Raw genomic sequence first — 20,778 nt, forward strand, 5'->3', positions numbered from 1 at the left:
GCACTAGCCAATCAGATCGCGTTTCTGCTCAAGTCTAAAAAGTGCGAAGATCAAAAATAAAAAGATGGCGTACCAAACTCCATAGCTGGCTTTGTTTGTACCTATAAATTGTTAGTTTGACATTTTTTTTCTTAGATAAAAAAAAATAAATGAAGAGAAATAGACACTGTACAAGGTCAAAAAACGTTAATTGTAACTGAAAAATAAGTCAGAGGATTTGCGAGGTGTATGAGCCCCCTAGCTAATGTAAGCATGCTACTACCTACAACTTTAACAACTTGCTAGCGGTGTGATTGGTTTGTTGAACTGTCAATCTCACTATAATCCATGCGCCAGACTCCTCCTCCATCATCCGTTGGATCGTGTCAGTCAGGAGTTATTGAAAAGATAGGCCTACATCTCAATAATGTGGGAGGATGTGTGCCATCGACAGATGCTTGAGGATTCACTGTCCCTGTTTTTTGTATGATGAAATAAAAACATATATCTGTTAATTATTTTAATAAGTTGTTATTAATTGTTAGCTCAGAGTTGTTTGCAAGATGTATGTTTATAAATGGCAGTGGAACGGCCACCCTGTACCTTTCATGTTGTTAAATGTTAAATTAAATTCAATGTTAAAAAATGTTAAGTTAAAAACCCCTGCTCTAGTAGGTTCCACAGCACACCAGTAAGGCCATACAAGATGCAGGCTACAGGCTTTTTTTTAAAGTGTGGTCTTTGTGGTTTTTGTGAAGTAGAAGAGGATGTCACCGGCCCCATGTCTGCAGGTTGACTTATGGCCACCTTCACTGCTGTCTTCTCAGCCATTGGATGTTGAATGTTGCGTTTGTATGAGTCAAGTTGCTGTGTTTGACGTAGCGCTATTAGTCAACTACACCGAGGCAGGTAAAAGAAAGCGTCTATGTCCATTTTAAAACCAAATGAACATTGAAAATGCCCCGCATTATAGCCTACAGAAAGCGGTAGGCATATAGGCTACGTTGTTTCGTCTCCAAACTTGGGTAAGTTAACTCAAAAGTAACTGGTAAACTTCCTAAAGCAGCAGCCCCGATGCTTTGTTTAGCTAGGATAATAAAATCATATGGCTCTTCTGTTTAATTAACCACTAAGTCTGAGTTAACTTACTCAGGACTTGGAATGCCCCGCCATCCTTTTCAGTGATGTAATGACTCATTTACTCATGTTTAGGCTACTGGTGGGCGGAGAGACCTACTAGAACAAAATGTGCCTCAAGAACACGAACATAGCTCGTTTTCTAGAACTGAAAGGGATCGGTTTAGTCCCAGAGAAGAGGAACGTGTGAGCGGGTTGCTGCGATGAGAGCGCCGCACCCCATCTTATTTCTTAACCGCAGAATGTTTGATACAGAAAAACACAAAATACACACCCTAACGGAAACATGAGACACTTTAGGTTTCCGAGAAGTGAGGTTCTTTACAGTGCCTTTTTATCCTACTCAGCTATACAATTGATCACACATTATCTCACGTTGCTGTAGCCTGCTTCATTTTTAGGGCGAAATAAATTGCCATGTCCTCGATGTTCCGCATTGTTGTCCTGTCCTGCATCTCTAACCCACACACGCCACAAAGGCAAACGCAACTGCGGGATAAATGTCTACTTAGTCAGCATTTTCATTGTTTGGGTCTATTATATCCGGGCTTGGCGAGATGATCCAGGCAACAGTTGAAACAGACGAATGTTTGTAATACAGCACAACTCCTCTCTTTGTGGACAATGCCCTGGAAAACTTCAATCTTGAATATTGAATGTTCATCACACTTTGCCTCTACTATCTTTCCCGCATACTGGTCACAGAATATTTAAGTGGCTATGAGATGCAGGTTACAGGGATTGACTGAGAAGGGTGGCTTGAGGGGTGCATGCATGCGTTCGTCCAAAATGTGAGTATTCCCAGCTTGGATAATTACGTCACTGTCAAAAGGTTACTAAAGTTCATTACAATCAGAAGTTGCCCACCGCCAGTTCATCGGGATACACCGTCTGATCACATTTAACCAATGAGACTCCTTGGGTAACTTGTCTGACTCCAGCAGACCAATCCTACGTAGCCCTTAAATTTAGACTGAGTCTCACACGAGATTCTTCGCGGTTCAACGTCTTCTCGAAGAACTAGAACCTGCAGCGTGGAGGTGTGACTGCCTAAACCGTCGATGTATTAATTATTCATATCACCTCATGGTCCGATGCTGCAAATGTGCCTTTCGTTATTTTAGGAATGTGTTCTAGGGCTCAGTCACAAGTGATTCACACTGAACAAGTAGCATCTATACAGCTTGGTCGCTCATACACAATAAAAAAAAAAACTACGACGACATTAATTGATGGCCTTAAAAAGAGTATGATTAGGTCACCCTATAAAAGTAGGTTTGTCAAGTTTACCTGGTATAACCATTCAGTCCCGTCTTCTTGGGGCTTTTTCGCCTATGTTCCGGGGGCCTATAGCTGCAGTAGACACGGCAGTCTTAATTTAACGGCAAAACGGATGCGTATGAGATTATGCATTTGCTGTCACACAGCCATTCCTTGTGTCATTGTTGGCTCGTCCAAAATCTAATTAGCAAAGGTGGTCTGGTCTTGAAGAACGTTATGAATATGGCAATGCGCACTGCAATAACATCGTCTGTACGACAGACAGCACAGATCATACTTTCGTTCCCCCTGCTGGATGTACCAGGAATTGTTTTCTTTTTTTTTTTCACGCAAGACCACTGCAATAAAATGTGAACTTTTGAAGACATACTTCAGCATTTTTTTTTTTTTACTTACACCCAAAACAAGGAAAAATTAACGTTAATAAAACCCCCACACACATCCGAGCTCCAATTACCAGGTTTTATAAGAAAAGCAAAATACAGCGATGAATGACAACATTTGCAGTAAAGGACTATAAATACATAGGTTAGGAGTGTGGGACAAAGGTGAACGAAGCACAGAGGCACTTGTCAGCCTTCCTCAGCTTTGAGGCGTTTGTGTTCATCGCACTTCTTAACACGGCACATCGACAGAAGATCTCTACTGATTAGCCTGTTCGTGTCTTTCCATTTCCTCTTCGCAGACAAAATTTGTACACAATGCATACCCAGCATCCTTGTAAAGAGAGTATTTTTTTCTTACCGCCCCCCCAATTACTCCTACACTTTGATAGAAAACAAAACATTTCTGCAACGTTAGTGGTGTGTTTTTCTTCCCGTTTGGTATTGCCACTGAGGAAAATAATACTTTTTCAAAATATGTTCAAATTCTCCAAATATTACCCACACTACCCATCGTTTTATATCTACAGCATAAGGGGGAATCTCCTTCAGAAGACTGAATGATCAATATCCCAAATGACTACTAAAACATGTATGAACAAGGAATGCCACAATGACTCAATTCATTTTCAGCCATGTTTAAATTGTCAGGCATAAGAGTAGACACCACCCTTTTCCAATATATAAGCATCCCAGAGAGCCACTGGACCCTGGGTCAGATTTGGCACCGAGATGTCAATGACCCAGAGGGGTTCCAGATCAGGGCCAGCTATGATACAGAGACAAGCTGCACTGTGGAACGCAACAATCACAACATCTTGAGTGAATCAACCTCAAAATGCAGTGCAGCAGACAAGATCATAACTCGTCATGTGGAATTGGTTGGGTAGGAAAGCCCAGTGACCAAATGACAAACTCCGAGCTGCTCATGACACACACAAACAAACACACACACACACACACACACACACACACACACACACACACACACACAGACACACAGAGATGCAGCACACACATGTACACACAGACAGAGATGTAACGCACACACACGCGCACACACACACACAGATGCAGCACACACACATTTGAGTTAGTTAAGTGCCCACTTTTCACTCCCCCGACCATAATACCTCACGCTGCATGTGATTCCTTAAGACCAGTTCATTCAGACATATGAAACACACAGAACTACTTAGACATTCAAGCCAAACATTTAAGATAAACAGACTCTTTTCTAACTACATTCCCTGGACAGTGTAGTGCTGTTATAATCAGAAATAACCGTATGACAACACTGGAAGCAGATGGCACAATGTGTGTGTGTGTTTTTTTTTTTTTTTTAACCCCTTATCAAGAGTTGGTAGTTAACAGTTGAAGAGGCTGAAGCTGATCAGTGTTGAAAGCGAAAAAGGGTTAGCTAGTTGGCGTCGCAATATGTTTACACTACTACAAAAACTCTCATTGAGTTTGAGAGTGACTTTCATTAAAAATATAATGCTTCCGATGTTAGAAGCTCACTACATCCACATATTTGTTGCCTTTAACCTTGAGGTTACTTTAGAACTTCAGCAGAACCGTCACTGAGTCCAGTTGAGGATCGGGAGAAACACCTTTGGAAACATTGTCATGTTTAAAGCAACTGGAAAATAAACTAATTCCTATAAAAAAAAAACCTGCTAACTAATGATCACCATTATGGCAACAGTAGCATTGCCAACTCTCTTCCGAGAACACAGGCTCACAGCATCGGAGTTATAAAATGCATAAAAAAGGAAAACAAAAACAATGAATCACTCATGCGCAATAAAAAAAAAGAATCTGCAGCAATGTTGGTACAGCTGGAGCTTTTTTTTTCTCTCTCTCTCTCTCTTGTAACCTGACAAATCGTTCATAAATAAATATCATATTTATATAGTTTTAACACTGGAGTCGTTGGTGGTGATGGATCCCCCACCCTCCCACCACATGAGCACTTTTGGGTGGAGGGGTTGTGGGGATGGGGTGTTTAGACGGCCAGCTTGTTGGCAATGGTCATTACCACTTTGAGGATGGGCATGAAGGCGGAGATCTCGCTGAAGTTGCTGCTGCTGACGATCTGCGTGTGCACCTCTAGGCCGTGCTGGTAGTTCCTCGCTGCCACGCCGCGGCAGATCTCGTGCAGGCCCCCAAGGATGCTGGGAGAGAGCTGAGGAGGAGGAGATGACGAAGGGTGGTGGTGATTAAATATATTTACAACACCTACTTCACCTAAGGAAGAGATGCCAAAGCCTGCTACTAGGGACTTGAAGAGAAATACAGAGGTGGGCACTTACAGCCTGGTCCCTCAGCTTGTCGTACAGGTGGGAAAGCCTCTTTGCTGCGTCTTCAAGTTTTCTTTTCGTTTGCTGGAGAAACAATAATATGGAATGTTGAAATCCACAGAATGCTCAACAGAAAGGAGACATCTGCGGCGCAATCTCAGAGTGAGGTGTTTCAAACTCTAGCCCGACTGGCATGATCTGTGTGTATGTGTTTGTGTGTGTGTGTATGTGTGTGACAATAGCACAAAATAGACATGTGAACTGGTCATTGAAGTTTGTGTGAGAGACACTTGTCACGTGCAAGTACTCATGTGCATGTGCAAGTTGGTATTTGTACGTGTGTGTGTGTGTGGGGAAGTATTCACAGATCTCTATGCAGTGTGAATCCGCCATCCGCCTGTTGTTTTTAGGTATAGGCGCTGTGACGCGAGGCTAGAAAGTTCTTGCCTGTTTTCAAAAGGAGACTGATCCAATGCCGCAAAGATATTTAAAGGATAAAGCCCCTAGTATGAAAGCCTATTGGCTATGTTGTAGCCTATCCCCAGAATATTATCAGTGAAGTGACGTCTGTCTCCGATCGATGCACAGGGAGAAACTTTAAAATAGCAAAGCACATCGGCAAACCTGACCTTACCATAGGCTAGTAGGCCTACACTTTTTTATCATTGTAATAAAACGCAATTTGGTACACCATTTTAATATGGTAATATAGCCTACTGTTTTTAGTTTAGAAGGAAACGCCGAGTCTATTAATTCCGAAATTTCACCGCATTGTAGGCTTTATACTGTAACAACCCCAACACTTGCCTGCTTGCCTTGCAAATCAAAGTTTTCCGACTATTTTTCTAACCTTCTTTCTTAGCTGGTGATGTTACTGAGCTAGAAGTTTAACTTGTTCATCTCGCGCTGCCAATGCCCAATGTCACTTCTGAGTCAAATCACTCCATCATCTCTTTGAAATTCCTTATTCCACGAGTGGTAGGCTACAATGACTGGCTGTTTTAAAATATAACTAATAGCCTAACGAAACAAAATAGCCAGGCAGTTTCATCTACGACACGTTAAGGCTTCTTCCAATACTGACAGCTGACTAATAGCTTGCAGGTTTGCGGCGTTGCAAAGAGACGCGACATGATGGGGATCGTCACTTAATTTAAACTTTTTTGCTTCCTTTGTTTGCTTTGTATGCATACACGGAACAAGGCCAATTTACTGCCTGATGAAAATTTGATTATTTCAAAATGTGCTTGGATGTAGGTAACGACATTTAACAATGTGTATATATTTTGAATTTCGTTGGGTAAACCGCCACCCGCCCGAATTTAATTCAAATATAATTTTTTGTCACGTCATCCGCCCGATCCGCGGTTTAACCGCGGAGTCCGCGGGTGCAACCGCCAACCGCGCATCTCTAATCTGTATATCTATGAGTTGCGAGATGGAGAGTCGCTGTGTGTGTGTGTGTGTGTGTGTGTGTGTGTGTGTGTATGTATGTGTGTGTGTGTATGTGCATGTATGCACAGAGGGCATCATTACCGGGTCTCCAGCAGCCAGCTGGCATCTCTGTACCAGGCTGTCGAAGGTGTTCTTGAGGACCATGTGCTCAGCAGGGATCTCTTTTTGCTCCACGCGCTCGGCAGGCAGCTGCGCCAGGAGCTAAGGACGGACGGACGGACGGACACACACACGGACACACACACACACACACACACACACACACACACACACACACACACACACGGTGCACATGAACACAGACAACACACCTCGTTGCCTTTTCAGCCTTATCAGTTCAGCTCAGTTCAGATCAGGGCCAGATCAATTCCACAGTGAACCAGTATCCTGTTCTGCTTTTGTGGAATCTCACCTGACTTGATTTAGCAATGCCGCCTGCCGTTGGGTTATGCGTCATTTGCTTAGTACAAAAATCAACAAGGTCATGAGTGGCCCATCAGGTTCCTCTGACCCTAGAGCTTTCAACGGTGCCTGGAACTTGGATACATGCAATTGTGCCATTGTGACAAGGCTGTAGGCATTTTATTAACAAAAATTAATCTAATAAGAATTTTGAATAAGCCACTTGGTATTTAACTGGCCATGCATTGTGACAAATTGAATTCCATCACCTTCTGACAAAATTTCCAGTGGACAAAGGATCAAAAATGTCACAATGTCACAAAAATGAAACAAAATGTAGTGCAACGCAATCTCATAGGAAGCATTTAGATAGGAGGGTTTTTTACCTGCACACTTGGCTCCTGGGGGGCCCCGGGGGGGACCTGCGCACGGTCCTGAGGCAGAGGGGCCTCTACCGGGTAGCCCATGACCGGGGCTGTGATGGGGGCCATGGGAGTGTAGTTCTCAGGAAACTGCAAAAAGCAGTCATGAGCCTTTAATGATTTTCCTTTTAATAATTTAATAATTCCGTTAATGGTTAAGATACCCAGCAAATGCACTGCAAAGTAATGAACAGTACTTCGGCAACTGTTCCGTTATCAATAAAGCCTTCAACAAGGGTCTACTTAACGACCAAATGTAACTTTTCGGTACCTTCTTCTTCCTGGGACCACCCCTCACGGCTGGAGGATCGTTCCAGCCCTCTTGTGCTGGAGAGCGTCAAAAGACCATAGAAAAGAACCATTAGGCATTATCACACAGTAAAGAAACACAACACAACGCTAACTACATGATGCAGACGGACTATGGTAATGCAAGCAAACACCGTATTATCGGACTTAGATGAGGCCAAGGAGGCGTCTCATTGGACACTCTGATACGTTTTGGATTTAGACTCATCCTTTGGAGATGACCCAATCTAATTTAGAATAATTCAGCTACCTAAAATCCCTCATCTAAGCCTCATCTTTCTGGGACATATGGTTATGTTTGGCTTTCTTGCGATGCAGCACAACACAGAAAACTCAGGCTATATCGTGACCCCACCTTGAACAGAACCAAAAAAAAACTGCAGGCATGACTACATGCTCACAAGCACTTTCATACCACTCGCTGGCCAGGCAATGCTGCAAGGATTAGCTTCAAGCTTTGGTTCATGTTTGTTTGTTTTTGTTGTGCCCAGTTCACTTGTGGGAATGATCACACACACTGCAATACACCCTAACGCTCAATCCACACTGTCTCCTGCCTGTCACCTTCATCCTCAAGAGGGGAACTCAGCCACGGAAAATAACCTGAAAGTCAGAGAGCGGGCAACAGCTTCAAAACTCCTGCAGTCAACACTTCAATGACAAACACGAACCAACAGGAACTGATAACATTATGGTAACATTAAAGGTACCCTGTCTTCTGACTGAAAAACATCTTCTGACTGAAAGATGAAGAGAGGTTGATATGCAAGTTGATATGCTCAAAGAAAATTATACATTCCACCTGCTGTGGAAACTACAACCTATCTTTCCTCAGCTATTTAGTCGGGTTGGGAAAGCACAATCACCATGGGAACAAAAGAGATATTGATATTCCAGGGGTCAGTTTTCTGGAAGGTACTAGTAATTTCTACAAATATTTGGAAAATGTTTCTACAAAGGGTACCTTTAACCTTACAGTCCTGCACTGCTATCTAGGTTACAGTGCTTGAGGACTGACTCCGTGGCATTGACAAAAAATATGAAATATTTCTGAGAGACTGTAGTTTAGAATAAAACTTGCTATTTTATGACTGGTGAAAATATGAAAGGGGCCTGTGAAGTTATTACCTGTCGGAGGGGGGGCTACCACTGGGGCACTAACCGGCCTGGATGCTGGCGCCCCTGGTCCTCCCTGAGGATAGCCTTTCCCCATGGGGGGGTAGGAGACACCGGGCATAGAGGGAGGCATCCCCCCCTGGCTGTGAGGGACCCCTGGGTACATAGGCACGGGCGCCCCTGGCAGGACATTGGGTGGCATGGCAGGAGGCGTGGAGGGGACCGACGACGAGGGTGGCAGGAAGGCGGCCGGGGGTGGCCCTACGGGGTTGGGCATCATGGGCAGGCTGCCCGCGGACGAGGAGGACGGCGGGGGCCCCGGAGGGCCAGACAGAAAGCCCAGGGGAGCGCTGATGGGCGCGTTTTGAGGATGGAATGGCTGAGAGGGAGGGAATCCTGAAGGAGCAGAGATGTAAAGGAAGGGAATGAACAAACAAAAGAAAGAAAGACATAAAGAAAAAGAAGGTCATGATAATAAGGAGTCAATTAGTGTCTAAACTTTCATAGAGTTTTACTAGAAAAGCAGATTACTAGCGCTAGTGCTTCTGCTGCTCCAGTTAGACCCACAGCTTAAGGGCGATCTGAGGTGTACCTGGGGCGGGGTTTGGTTGTTGAGGGTACATGGGCCTCTGGCCCGGCCGGGACATGCCCGAGGGGGCGACGTGGGAGCCGGGTGGTGGGGCCATGGCGTCGGGAGCCTGTGGGGCTAAGGTGCGGGGCATCGGGGGGAGCCCGGCTTCTTGCATCCGTGAGGGCATGGAGGGCTGGAATGGTACCTGCTGTTGCTAACATGGGAGAAGAACCACATAAAACGTAATGCAACCACCAACAACACTGTGCAGATGATACAACACTACTAGAGTCAATCAGTCAGTCCCTTGCCGCCAACACCATCAAGAGCTGGTTAGTGTGCGAGTCCTGCGGTCACTGTGTTACCTGTTTGGGTGCGTTTTGGGTGGGCATTTGGGCCGGAGCTGGAGTGGGCGCAGCTGCAGGGCCCTGCCTGGGACTGCCCACTGAGGGTTTGGGGGAGGGCTGACTCTGTGCACCCATCCCCTGGGCGTGGAACAGCCTGTCCCGGAGCATCTGGATGATCGCCTAATAACCAGTGGGGAGGTCAGTTTGTTTAGAAAAAAATAAAGGAACAATCCCAAGTAAAAGGAGAAAACGCAACCAAATCAACTCTATGGTGTAGAAACTACCTGACATTATGTTAATTTGGAAGAGCTGATTATGAGCCATTTTTTTTCACCATGCAGTGAAGGCCATGTTTACCACACTATTCCCTACTACACATTTCTATGGATCTGCTCTCTGATTTCAAACAGATCTCCGAGGCCTGGCACCTGCAGGTGTGATGAGGCCCAGAGTGCTCACCTGGTCTGAGCTGTCGGGCAGGTAGCTCATGGCGGTGGCCAGGCTGCCCTGCGATGCCAGCAGGCTGGCGTAGTGGGTGAGCTTCTCCGCCAGGACGGGGCTCTGCACGGACACCTCCCCGTTCCGCAGACGCTCGATAGACTTCCGTAGGATCATCACCTTCTCCACCAGATCCTGGGACAGCAAAAAAGAGCGAACCGTGGGATAAATAATCAAACTAATCCTGTGTTCTGGGAGCTCAATGGGTGGAGCAGGGTGCCAACACCACCAAGGTCACAAATTCAATACCCATGAAAGTGTACATACTGGAACCAGTTACTCATTTATTTTTTAGTGGATGAAACTGTATTGGATGGGATGACAAAAAAAAAATGCAAATAAGCACATATACTGTACAAACAAATCAAGTATTGACACAGAGTAACTGGACTACAAAAAGCATTCAGAATGGCCCCAAGTCGGAACTGTTTACATGAAAACCTGTCCATGCCAACGTTTTACATACTAGTAAAATGTTTTAAACGTGAGACAGTGTACCATCATGGTACTGGTGCGTAATCCAAGGTTCTGGCCTGTAGAGCTCCAACACTGTCCCCTCATTAGCTGACACTGCCTTTTGAAGAGCACCTTCTATAGGTGTGGAAGTTGGAAGGAACTGCACTCTTGTTGCCATTACTCTAAATTATATTATAAAGTAATTGTCCTACAGTAGTCTGCCTCATTTTCCTTACTTGCCCAAGTGGACAATTCTTGTGGGTCTGCATACTTGGAATTATCCATAAGGACACACAAAAATGGCTGATTATACAGACACACTCCTGTAAGCTTGTGTTCTTATTCTGCTTAAGGTAAGAAGTTCATATGAACACCAAGGTTCCATTACATCGCTATTCCTTGACAAAGGATTAACTATGGCAACAGACAAATATCTACTTTAAAGAATGTGCTCCTCTTTAGCCTAACTAGCATGAGTCTCTTCTTTCCTCCTGTGTTTCCAAGCTTGTGTAAGGTGCGTATGTAAGGTGCCTATGTAAGGAGCGTGAGTGAGGTGCGTATGTAAGGTGCGTGAGTGAGGCTGCTCCTACCTCCAGGACCAGCGGTGAGGAGGAGTCCCTCTGCTGGGCCCAGCACTCCACCAGCTTCTCGATGTTCACGGAGCAGATGTAGCACAGGCAGGCCTGCAGCCGGTTCTTTTCCGTGCCTCCGGCCTCCAGACGAGCGCCCAGCGTGTCTGTCGCAAGAAACGCAAGAGACCATTAGCACATGGTAGGTCTCTGCAGTGCTGTCAGAGTCTAGAATAGTTCGACTCACAGCAAGTGCTTGCTTTACTTGCAATTTCAGGTTATGCTGAAGAAAGCTTATTTTAAGGAATACTGGAAGTTCAGGCCTAATGTCAGTCATTGCCACAACTCTTTAAAATGCTGTAATTTCTTGTATAACATACTGTCATTTTCCACTGATCTTTGCACTGGTGTTTACATAAAAGAAACTTTGCAGCTGTTACGTGGCTCCAAAAGCACTATTGCAATGTCAACATGCTACTACACAAGGTTGAGTCCAATGCCATGTCTTCATTTATATCAGTCACTGCAGTGAATAGTTTGCACACATGAGCACATTTGGCTTCTCATGGTTTCCGTGACAGGCCAAAGCCTTTTTAGTAACTTGATGCCACGTTATAACCTTGTGCACATAGTCGTTCCCTTTTGTATGAAGCAGCATGTTCCCTCTTGTTTGGTCTGAAGGTGTGTCAGGAACACAGGTCCACTGTTGGCCCGCTATACAACATATCAGCTAAGCCGTGAACCAGCAGGCTTCAAATTGATGTCAAAGTTCAAGAACAGACAGAAAAATGTCATATCAAGATCGTGTGTGCTTTAAGAAGCAGGGTTGGTATGGCACTAGAGATGTCTGTGACAGATATGGGACAACAGTGTCTGAAATGTTTCACACTTATCGGTATCTGCCTCCCCATCTCAGTGTTGCTGATATTCGCCCAAATGCGCCCTCTTGTGTTAACGCTACATATGGCAAGAACTGGAACTATTTATTATTTGAATTCTTGCTTCTTGATATACTTACATTCGTTATTAACATTCATTTCTGGAGACTCCTGGTTGGGAACCATAACAATCAAGACAAGGCAATTTAGCACACCAGGGAAGACATTCACTGCACTTCTACTGGCACAGATTGGCTTACTATCTCAGTTTCTCAAGTTGTATGCTTTAACATCCTATTTTAGCAAATTCGTGATGGCACATTTTAGTCAGATATCTTAAGAATGAAGTTAAGGTTATAAATTCAAATAGATGTCAAACATGATGGCAAAGCTCAATCTTTGTGTACGTTAGCTGGTTAACGGGTTAATGAATGCAACATCCATACCTTTGCTACATTAATTCAAGCCATCGTTGGTGCCATTCATTTGACTTTCATATATTTTAGAGAGAAAGATTTTGACATTATATGAAGATTTGTAAAACAATGATTGGTCCCTGGTGGTGCAAGATTGCTTCTTTAAGAAGGTATTTGCAAATAAACTCATTATAATTCCCTTTATGCATTTAGTTTTTACAACAGCCAAATATGATAAATGATTATCGGCCATCCTAAGCCATTAGATATTGATATCGGTATCGGCCCTAATAAATCCTATCAGTATCCCTATATGTGACAATACCCACCCACACACAACAGTCTGTGAAATGTGTCGGAGTACTGAAATGGATCAAGAGTTCCAAGACCTCCTCAACCCAATCAACACAACTGACAATTTACCTCCCAATGAAATATGAGGAGAAATTCTTTTAGTCTTAATTTTTATATTTTTGATACTTCTACACTTATTTAATTGTATCCCGTCCTATATTTGATCCAGAGGTTTCTGGCGTGCACTCTTGTCTTACCACAGAGTGGGGCGAACTCCTCGGGGTGAGCGTAGGTCAGGAGGGCAGCCAGGGCCTCCTTCCAGTTGTCCAGCTCACAGCTCTGCACGATGTCCTGCCAGTTCTGCGTCACCACTGAGGAGATCAGCTGAAAGGGGCGCACAGTTACATTTATGACGTCAGCTGCGGTGAAATTCACTTGTCATTGATCAGTCAGCCGAGCAGTCACGGCTAGGGAGCAGGTATTTGTGAAAGTGTACCACATTCAAGGAAAAAAAAATAAAAAAGTAATCACATTAGACAACCTCCAAACAGACATTGTCGTGTAGCATGTAATGAAATAGCCCATCACTAAACTAGAACATCTAATGGCAGTCATGGGTATTACCATGGACACGCTGTTCTTCTGGCGCTCCAGGTATCTCTGCTGGGTCTTCTTCAGTAGCGCTTCCCCGCCGCTGATGGACAGCAAGATGGCCTCGGCGTAGCGGCCGTCGCTCAGGCACAGCTCCACGGCCCCCTCGAAGTTCCCCACCAGCAGAGCCTGGCTGATCAGGCCGTCTGTGTCTGTGGTGGGAGCGTGTGCAGGAGGAAAGATGAGATGAGGCAAACCCCACAAACAGACAGACAGAGAGACAAACAGACAGACAACTCTCACAATGGCCTTATTCACTTGCAGATATACATTATTTACAGGGAATGTTACAGTCCAGAGACCTTCATCCGGTTATTTTGAAAATTAATTGTTGAAGGCCTTTTGTACGAAAACGTTGAACCACCTAGTTCAACTAATGGTGCCTGAAAACAATAACACCCGCAGATAAACTATCTATGAAAGACAAGTCACAGTGGTCAAAACCATCCCTGCACGTACTTAAAACACTGAAATGAATGTTGAAAGGCACAGCCCCTAAACCCTCAGTGTGTGCATGGAGGATCACCTGCAGAGACTGGGATTTGGAAGCTAGTTTTCTCTTTGGGCAGCTGGCTGAAGAAGTCGGCTGGGGAGTCTGAGCGTGGACTGGCGGCGGCAGGAGACTCACTTGATCTCTAATATGAAACAAACAAAAGACAAGACATTAGGTCTACATAAGGGGGAGGGGTAAAAAACTAAAAAATGAAAGACAAATCATACATTTTGCAGGTGAAAAGATTTTGCACAATGTCGAATGATATGACATTACCAGAAATAATTTTCAAAAGGGATAAACCACAAATAAGGATTATGTATGCAGTAGAGAGAGAGAGAGAGAGAGCGAGCGAGAGAGAGAGAAAACAGACCTCGTCAGAGAGGGCCTGCATCTTCTCAGCCAGGTCATTAGCGTCCACACCATGTCCATTTGGCTGAAGGCTCTTCCCTAAACATGTGGAAATCTGGACAACCACAGACAAACATAAACAACTGCTTTACTGCTAGAGAAAACAAGAGGTGGAAGCACACATTTAAATCTAGGATGGCCTTGTACACAACACAGTGCAATAATAACAAAACGCTGTCACATCCATTTAGCCAACACAAAGCGATAATCCTAAATGGATTCCTTTTTTCTTAAATTCAAGTTGTCATTGTGAAAAACATCACACACAGAACAGCAATTGCTGCACAGAAACTTCTGACAGATACCTTTTTGTCCAATTCATCTTTACTAAATCCTAATAGCTTCAGGAACTTCACACGGGCTTCATCTTCAAAGTTGACCTGAGGAAGGATGGCAAAAATATCCTCATTATGAAATATTAACAAACTATTTTCTACGTCCAATGACAAAGCCTCAAAAAGTCATCTGATAGTAGAAGAGAACTGAAAGCTGCATCCAGACGTTCCATCTCTGAACCCTACATGTCCTTCTACCTCTCCTTTTAGATCCCCATCATCCACCCATTCCCCTCACCATGAGGAACTTCCAGACGTCTTGCTCACAGTCAGAGGGGGCGTTCTGGACTTTGGCCTGGCAGAAGCTGGAGAAAGAGCCTGACTGGAGAGCCGCCTGCAGATCCCGGGACCGTTGGAGGAATTCCGTCTCCGTGGTGACCTGGCTGACAAACACCTGCCGCGGGGTGAGCTGGGGGCCCGGCTGCTGGAGGGCCTTGGGGCTCTCGAAGGTCACCAGCTTCCCCCCAAACTGGAGCAGAGAGAGAACAAGCATGGAAAAGGTTCATTAACAAGAACTGTTCTGAAACGAAGCGCAAACTGTGGCAAAAACACAAGGTGCTTCTTTGTTTAAGAGGGCAGCAATAATGTCTTTCTGCTGAACACTACCACACTGAAATAATTGTATAATTTGTCTAAAAATGTTTTTTTAAATGTCAAACTAAATACAATCGTGTATGTATGTGCCTTGTTGGAAAAACATGCATGCATGGAAATATACACAAGGCACCATTTCATATTTCTACCTAGTTATATATAATAAAGATCTCATGAACATTTAAAGTCCACAAGAACAACCCATCATGTGCTGAAATACAGTTCTGATGAGAGTTAAAGATAAATGAGCCTTTATCATTATAACACTTCACTCACAGCAAAGCGGGCTCCAACTGGGCGGCGCACCCACTTAGGAGGCTTTCGGAGTGGGGGGACGATGGTGGCCTGTTGGGTAGGGGACTGGGGCATCTGCAGGGGTGGAAGGACCTGGCCCGTCCCAAAGGGGTCCATGGCATCAAATGATGCTGATATCTAGGAGAGTTTCCAAAAAAAAAAACGGTGAGGGGTAAAGATAAAACATTACAAAAGAAATTGCACCAATTTGCTAGGGCTCAATTGACAGGATAGGGTCCTCAAGTACTACAAAACCACAATTGGGATGAAATCATCTTTGAAATCAATTTCATATCATTATGATAAATAACACAATGTACATTCCTGACCATCCAATTTTTACACAACATCTGATTGAAAATGCATCACCAATAATATGAAGCGGGTCTTTTATTGTAATACGTTACACCTGTGTTAGTTGTTTAAGAAACATATCATCACATTGTGTAATTTACAGACAGGCATTGAATCCACATCCTGGGGCCTTCTACCTTATCCACACTGCTGTGCTGCACAGCTTCCAGGTTGCCTCCCATGACTGAATAGACGCAGATGTGTCCATCAAACGAAGCAGCAGACAGCAGGGCTGGATTCCTGGGGCACCACTGGACGTCAAAGCACCACTGGTTGATAGTAGGCAGCTCATAGATCACCTGGATGGACGAAGGCACAAATGTGATCAGAGTGCTGGATTAGTGACTATACACCGACCTCCTCAAACTGAAGCACTTCCAGACTTCTACGTCTCTGACAGAGGTGGCTCTGATCAAGGCCAAGGGCATGATTTGAACTTGAAACACCCGTATCGAAACCTGGCAGCATTCACTGATAACTGGCATCGTTCACTTATAACTGGCAGCATTTACTGCACACAGAGGGCTATTAAGTTCCATTGAAAGTGTGACAAACCTCTCCAGTGGCGGGGTTCCAGCAGAGGATCCTGTTGTCTTTGGCGCTGCTGAGAAGCAGCTCTGCGTCAGCCTGGCTCCAGGATATGGAAAGAATTCCCCTGTAAGGAAACCCCATTCAGATAAAGGTCAGCACAGTATCAAATGCCCACCAGTCATAAAAAAAACAAAGGGACTGATTTCAGCTCAGTCCTCACACCGAACCATTCCTAAAGTACCACACGATTACTGATGAACACAATATGTGATACATCAAACAGCTCTGACCAACATCGATGCCACTCCTATACATCAAACTTTAAGATTACTCAGTATGTAAGTAAGTGGCACACAGGCATTCCTTTGGAATAGCATAACTGGAGTTGACCCACTGCTTGGTTTGCTCTGTTTATTTTTTCTGTTTATTTTCTCCACTGCTTGGTTTTAAACAACTTTCAACTTTATCATATGATGATCGTTATTGTAAAGTACGTGGTGAGGATGCTCTGTTCAGACAAGATTCTTGAAATGCATATGAACCATGTCAGACTTAACACAATATAATCTAAGTTTTTACCTGGTGTGATTCTCTAGGACTTTAAGGGGAGACGTGGCGAAGCGCAGGTCCCACATCTGAATGACGGGAAGCCGGTCATCTTCTGAGGCCAGAATCAGCTGAGTGGCCACCTCTGGGTGCCACAGCATCCCAGAGCAGTGCATCTTGGGTACACATAAAGAATGTCCATTAGTACAACAGTACAGCACAGCATGGCAGGAAATATTTTCACAGCAGGCATGTTCAAGATTTTGCTGTGTTGATTGCCATTGCAGAGCTGTGGCAGTTTGAAGGTTAGCAGCCGTTGCCTTCCAAATGGCAATCTATGCCTCATCAATGATGCTAATCACTCTCTGCTGCTTCGACATCTCGCAGACATATGAACACATTGGTCTGGCTTAGAGTTATTGATGCGCAGACTTACCCTGTTGCTGTGGTCGCTAATCTTAATGATTGGCTCGTTCTTCCTCAGGTCCCAGACAACGGCTTTGCCGCTGGGACTGGCTGATGCCAGGATGTGCTGAACCTGTCTGTTCCACGCCACAACACTGACATCTTCAGCCGGCTGAGTGGAGACATGATGGGTGAGGACAGCGAAAAAATATCAAACCATGCCTTAATCAGGATCATAAATTCCAGTCACACACACACACACACACACACACACACAAACAAAACAGTCCACAACTGACCATATGATCTATGCAACATCAAAACGATCCATATTACCTGATTTTTGTGATGCACCTATGTTAAATATCACCACCAAGAAACCCAAAAAATGCATGTTCTCTATTGGGTTGTTTCATGATTTGAGATATACTCATGCGATATGAAAATTGTAAAGATTTTATTTGGGAGACTCTTCAATTGCAGAAGACTATCCACACGTTAAAACACTCAAAACAAGTTCATCATTTAGTAATCAGTAATCATCATTTATTTTTGAATGCATTTTTTGCAAGAAACATGCCTGATTGGTTTAGTGAGGAGAAAGTGGCTGGGTGAGAGGTTCACTACAATGCCCATTAACCCACACAACATAGGACAGCTGTGACCAGTTAATCAACATCAATTCACACTCCAAACCATTCCATCAAATATTATTTTCTCTTACCTCGTTTATCTACAAAACAGATGGAAAAAAACATCTATAAATCAAACTTCTTGAGATTGACATTATCTTTTTTCAGCAATGGAAAACAATGGACTTGGTTTTCAAAAGCCAGCACTATTTCACACAATAAAAGTGAGCTACAACAAAGAGGAAACAACTAATTGGAAGAATAATTACCTGTGATTTTGCTCCCGGTGTCATAGGATTGCTGAAATTGTTCAAGTCCCAGATATATATCTCAGAATCATTTGCCCCAGACGCCAGAAGATTACTCTACAATAAAACATTAAGCCATGATTTAGGAAAGAGCATAATATCAAAACATGTCAAACCCTACATGTCTATTTGGCATTGGCACTTAATACATTTAAATAAAAAGGTCAGCATATTCATGTGTTTGTGCTTACTTGGAAAGGATTGTAGTCCAGTGCTCTCACTGGACCTGTGTGTTTGGTGGCCTGGCCAACAATGACATCTTCTCCTGAGGCTAAGATGACGTCTGGGTTGTACACCGTGATTGTGCCGTTTTCACTTCCTCCCACGAGCCTACCTGCAGAGCCATCTGTTCCCAGGCCAAAGTTACTCCAGATCAGACTGTGAAACCTGCAGAGATATGTAAGCTGCTTATTCCAATCCATATTTGATTAGGAAACAAAGATCTTCAGTGATCTTCAGCCCCACCTCAAAGGCTGATCAAAAACGTTTCATAACTTATTATTGCACATTGCAGTAAATTGCTCTCAACATATATTTAACATTTTATCTTCGCATTTTATTTTGTAGTTTTCTTGTAACTGGCCTTTGTGTGACACATGCTGAAAGAATGCATTGAAATTGCTTGCTTTGTCCTGGGAAGCACCTGACCTGGGTATACAGCTACCATGCTAAAACACGGGATACCAGGGCAGCATGCCTACCACATCACATGTGTTCCACTTACCTGTTAGAGGTTGCAAGGGTTCCTCTGAGCTTCATCTCCACAGATGGATCTGCAAAATCCATCTCAAAGATCTCCAGTACAGCAGTAGTGTTGAAAGAGGCATCTAGCTGCTGAGCAGAGGTACCTGACAACCAAATTGTGGGATGAGGCTTGCGTGCATATAAATAAAGCAGTGGCTTTAAGGCTGAAACTAAACCCATTTCTGAATCCCTCTAATAAAGTATCCCACAAGGATCCGTATGAAAATCATTTTTATGGTTTATGTTAAACTTTCTGTTTTGGAGAGTTGTATAGACATCCTATTTATCTTGAACACACAGACGAACTTTACCTAAGGCCAAGAACGCAGGATGATGAGCTGCAGGACTCCATGCCTGGGTAGCCGTCCGTAGAATCTCCTTCAACCTCATGGTCTACTCTTGGCTGGCGTTTCGAACAGAAACCTTAGATGATATGAGGCAAATGCAACTTCAGTCAGGTCAAGAGTTACCTAACCTACCCAATGAATGCAGCTAAGGGACTTAAATAAGTGTCCCCAGCAGAGGAAAGAACTAGCCAACGTTAGGCTGCTTTTGTCACTGAACTTGGCATCATTAACTATTAACCCCCCAATCCATAACGGGGTAAATAAAAGTCATAAATTATGATTACTGCAATAACACTAATCACCGATAAGCCGCACAACTCCGGTGTTGATTTTAGGTTACTCAGGTGCCTTAGCTAGCTAACTCAGTAGCCGCAAACTAACTTAGAGTAGCGTTAGCAATAAAGGTGTCAAAAGCGACAGGCTTTAGAAAGTGCTAAATACTGCATGAATAGGGATGGTTAGGTCACTGGTGTTTGGGAAACTTGCTATTTATCTGGCATAAGGTAACATGTAAGAACTGGGGAACTCGAACTAGCTAAAAAGAGTAAGATGACGTTCACTGATTTTGCCCTCTCGGTATCTTGTGACATCAATAGCTAACCTCACATATTGCGTTACTGTGGTTTAGCAAGCTTCCAAACAAAGTATTCATACACCATCTTATTTAATGAAAATGTTTTATGTTAGACTTAATGGGTAGTTTACTGATCTGAAGACGAGTGCATAAATAAACAAATGAACAGCTGAATAGCGGTTAGCAAGCTAGTAAGCGGTTAGCTAAGACGTTTTCCTGTCGGCATTTGAAGTGGGGCGTCATCAGTTACTAACTTAGCTGGCTAGGTTAGCTGGCTAACCATGACATGTCCCCAGGCAACCTCCACTACTGAAAATGAAGCCAGCTATGTAGACTACTTTACCTCAATAAATCACTTACTGCCCTGACATGCCATTACCCTGTTATATACATGCACTTATCGACAAATGTTCACGATCTGACACGCAAAAAGTAACGCAGTACTTACAGTTCGATTGTTGATTATCAGTGTCGTTGGCTAAGGGAAAAGACACTCCTTCCGTTATCTTAGGGATGTGTAGTCCACTACGGCAGCCGACGTGGCAGGAAAGGGTAAAGCCATAGAGTAAAACCCATACATCCACAGGTAAGTGACAGGGGTTTAACGTCAAGGGCATGGAGAGAAACTAATTCCGGTTAGTTCATGAGGCTACTTAATTCGAATTGTGAATTGGAGTATAGATTATCCTCTTCAGAGCATGCTGTTTAAGTTTCACCACACATCTGTAACCTTTGTAATGAAA

At 43.9% G+C, this 20,778-nt stretch overlaps 1 protein-coding gene across 1 annotated transcript; it reads right to left on the reverse strand.

Moving 5' to 3' along the window:
- Positions 1–2,858: 2,858 nt before the first annotated feature.
- On the reverse strand, positions 2,859–20,529 carry sec31b (SEC31 homolog B, COPII coat complex component). Its single transcript, XM_080834663.1, has 28 exons — positions 20,484–20,529; positions 19,426–19,537; positions 19,095–19,218; positions 18,562–18,757; positions 18,332–18,427; positions 18,155–18,163; positions 17,462–17,602; positions 17,059–17,201; positions 16,504–16,603; positions 16,086–16,247; positions 15,577–15,732; positions 14,945–15,175; positions 14,677–14,751; positions 14,334–14,426; positions 13,994–14,102; positions 13,441–13,619; positions 13,074–13,200; positions 11,250–11,395; positions 10,165–10,338; positions 9,724–9,885; positions 9,380–9,572; positions 8,800–9,183; positions 8,236–8,274; positions 7,634–7,689; positions 7,327–7,452; positions 6,620–6,739; positions 5,096–5,167; positions 2,859–4,968 (listed from the first exon to the last, which is right to left on the reverse strand). Exons 2-28 carry the CDS (start codon positions 19,502–19,504, stop codon positions 4,789–4,791), a joined length of 3,672 nt encoding a protein of 1,223 aa, XP_080690789.1. The 5' UTR covers positions 19,505–19,537; positions 20,484–20,529; the 3' UTR covers positions 2,859–4,788.
- Between the last annotated feature and the right edge of the window lie 249 nt (positions 20,530–20,778).

The sequence above is a fragment of the Sprattus sprattus genome (genome assembly GCF_963457725.1).
Source record: "Sprattus sprattus genome assembly, chromosome: 3".
In the NCBI taxonomy this organism is placed as follows: domain Eukaryota; kingdom Metazoa; phylum Chordata; class Actinopteri; order Clupeiformes; family Clupeidae; genus Sprattus; species Sprattus sprattus.

Bases quoted from the DNA above. Each gene is read 5' to 3' on its own strand.
- sec31b (XM_080834663.1), bottom strand. From the start codon at position 19,504: ATGAGGTTGAAGGAGATTCTACGGACGGCTACCCAGGCATGGAGTCCT. The intron at 14,752-14,944 runs GTGAGGGGAATG...ATCCTTCCTCAG, and splicing joins ACGTCTGGAAGTTCCTCATG to GTCAACTTTGAAGATGAAGC. The intron at 9,184-9,379 runs GTACACCTCAGA...CTGCTCCTTCAG, and splicing joins ACAACCAAACCCCGCCCCAG to GATTCCCTCCCTCTCAGCCA.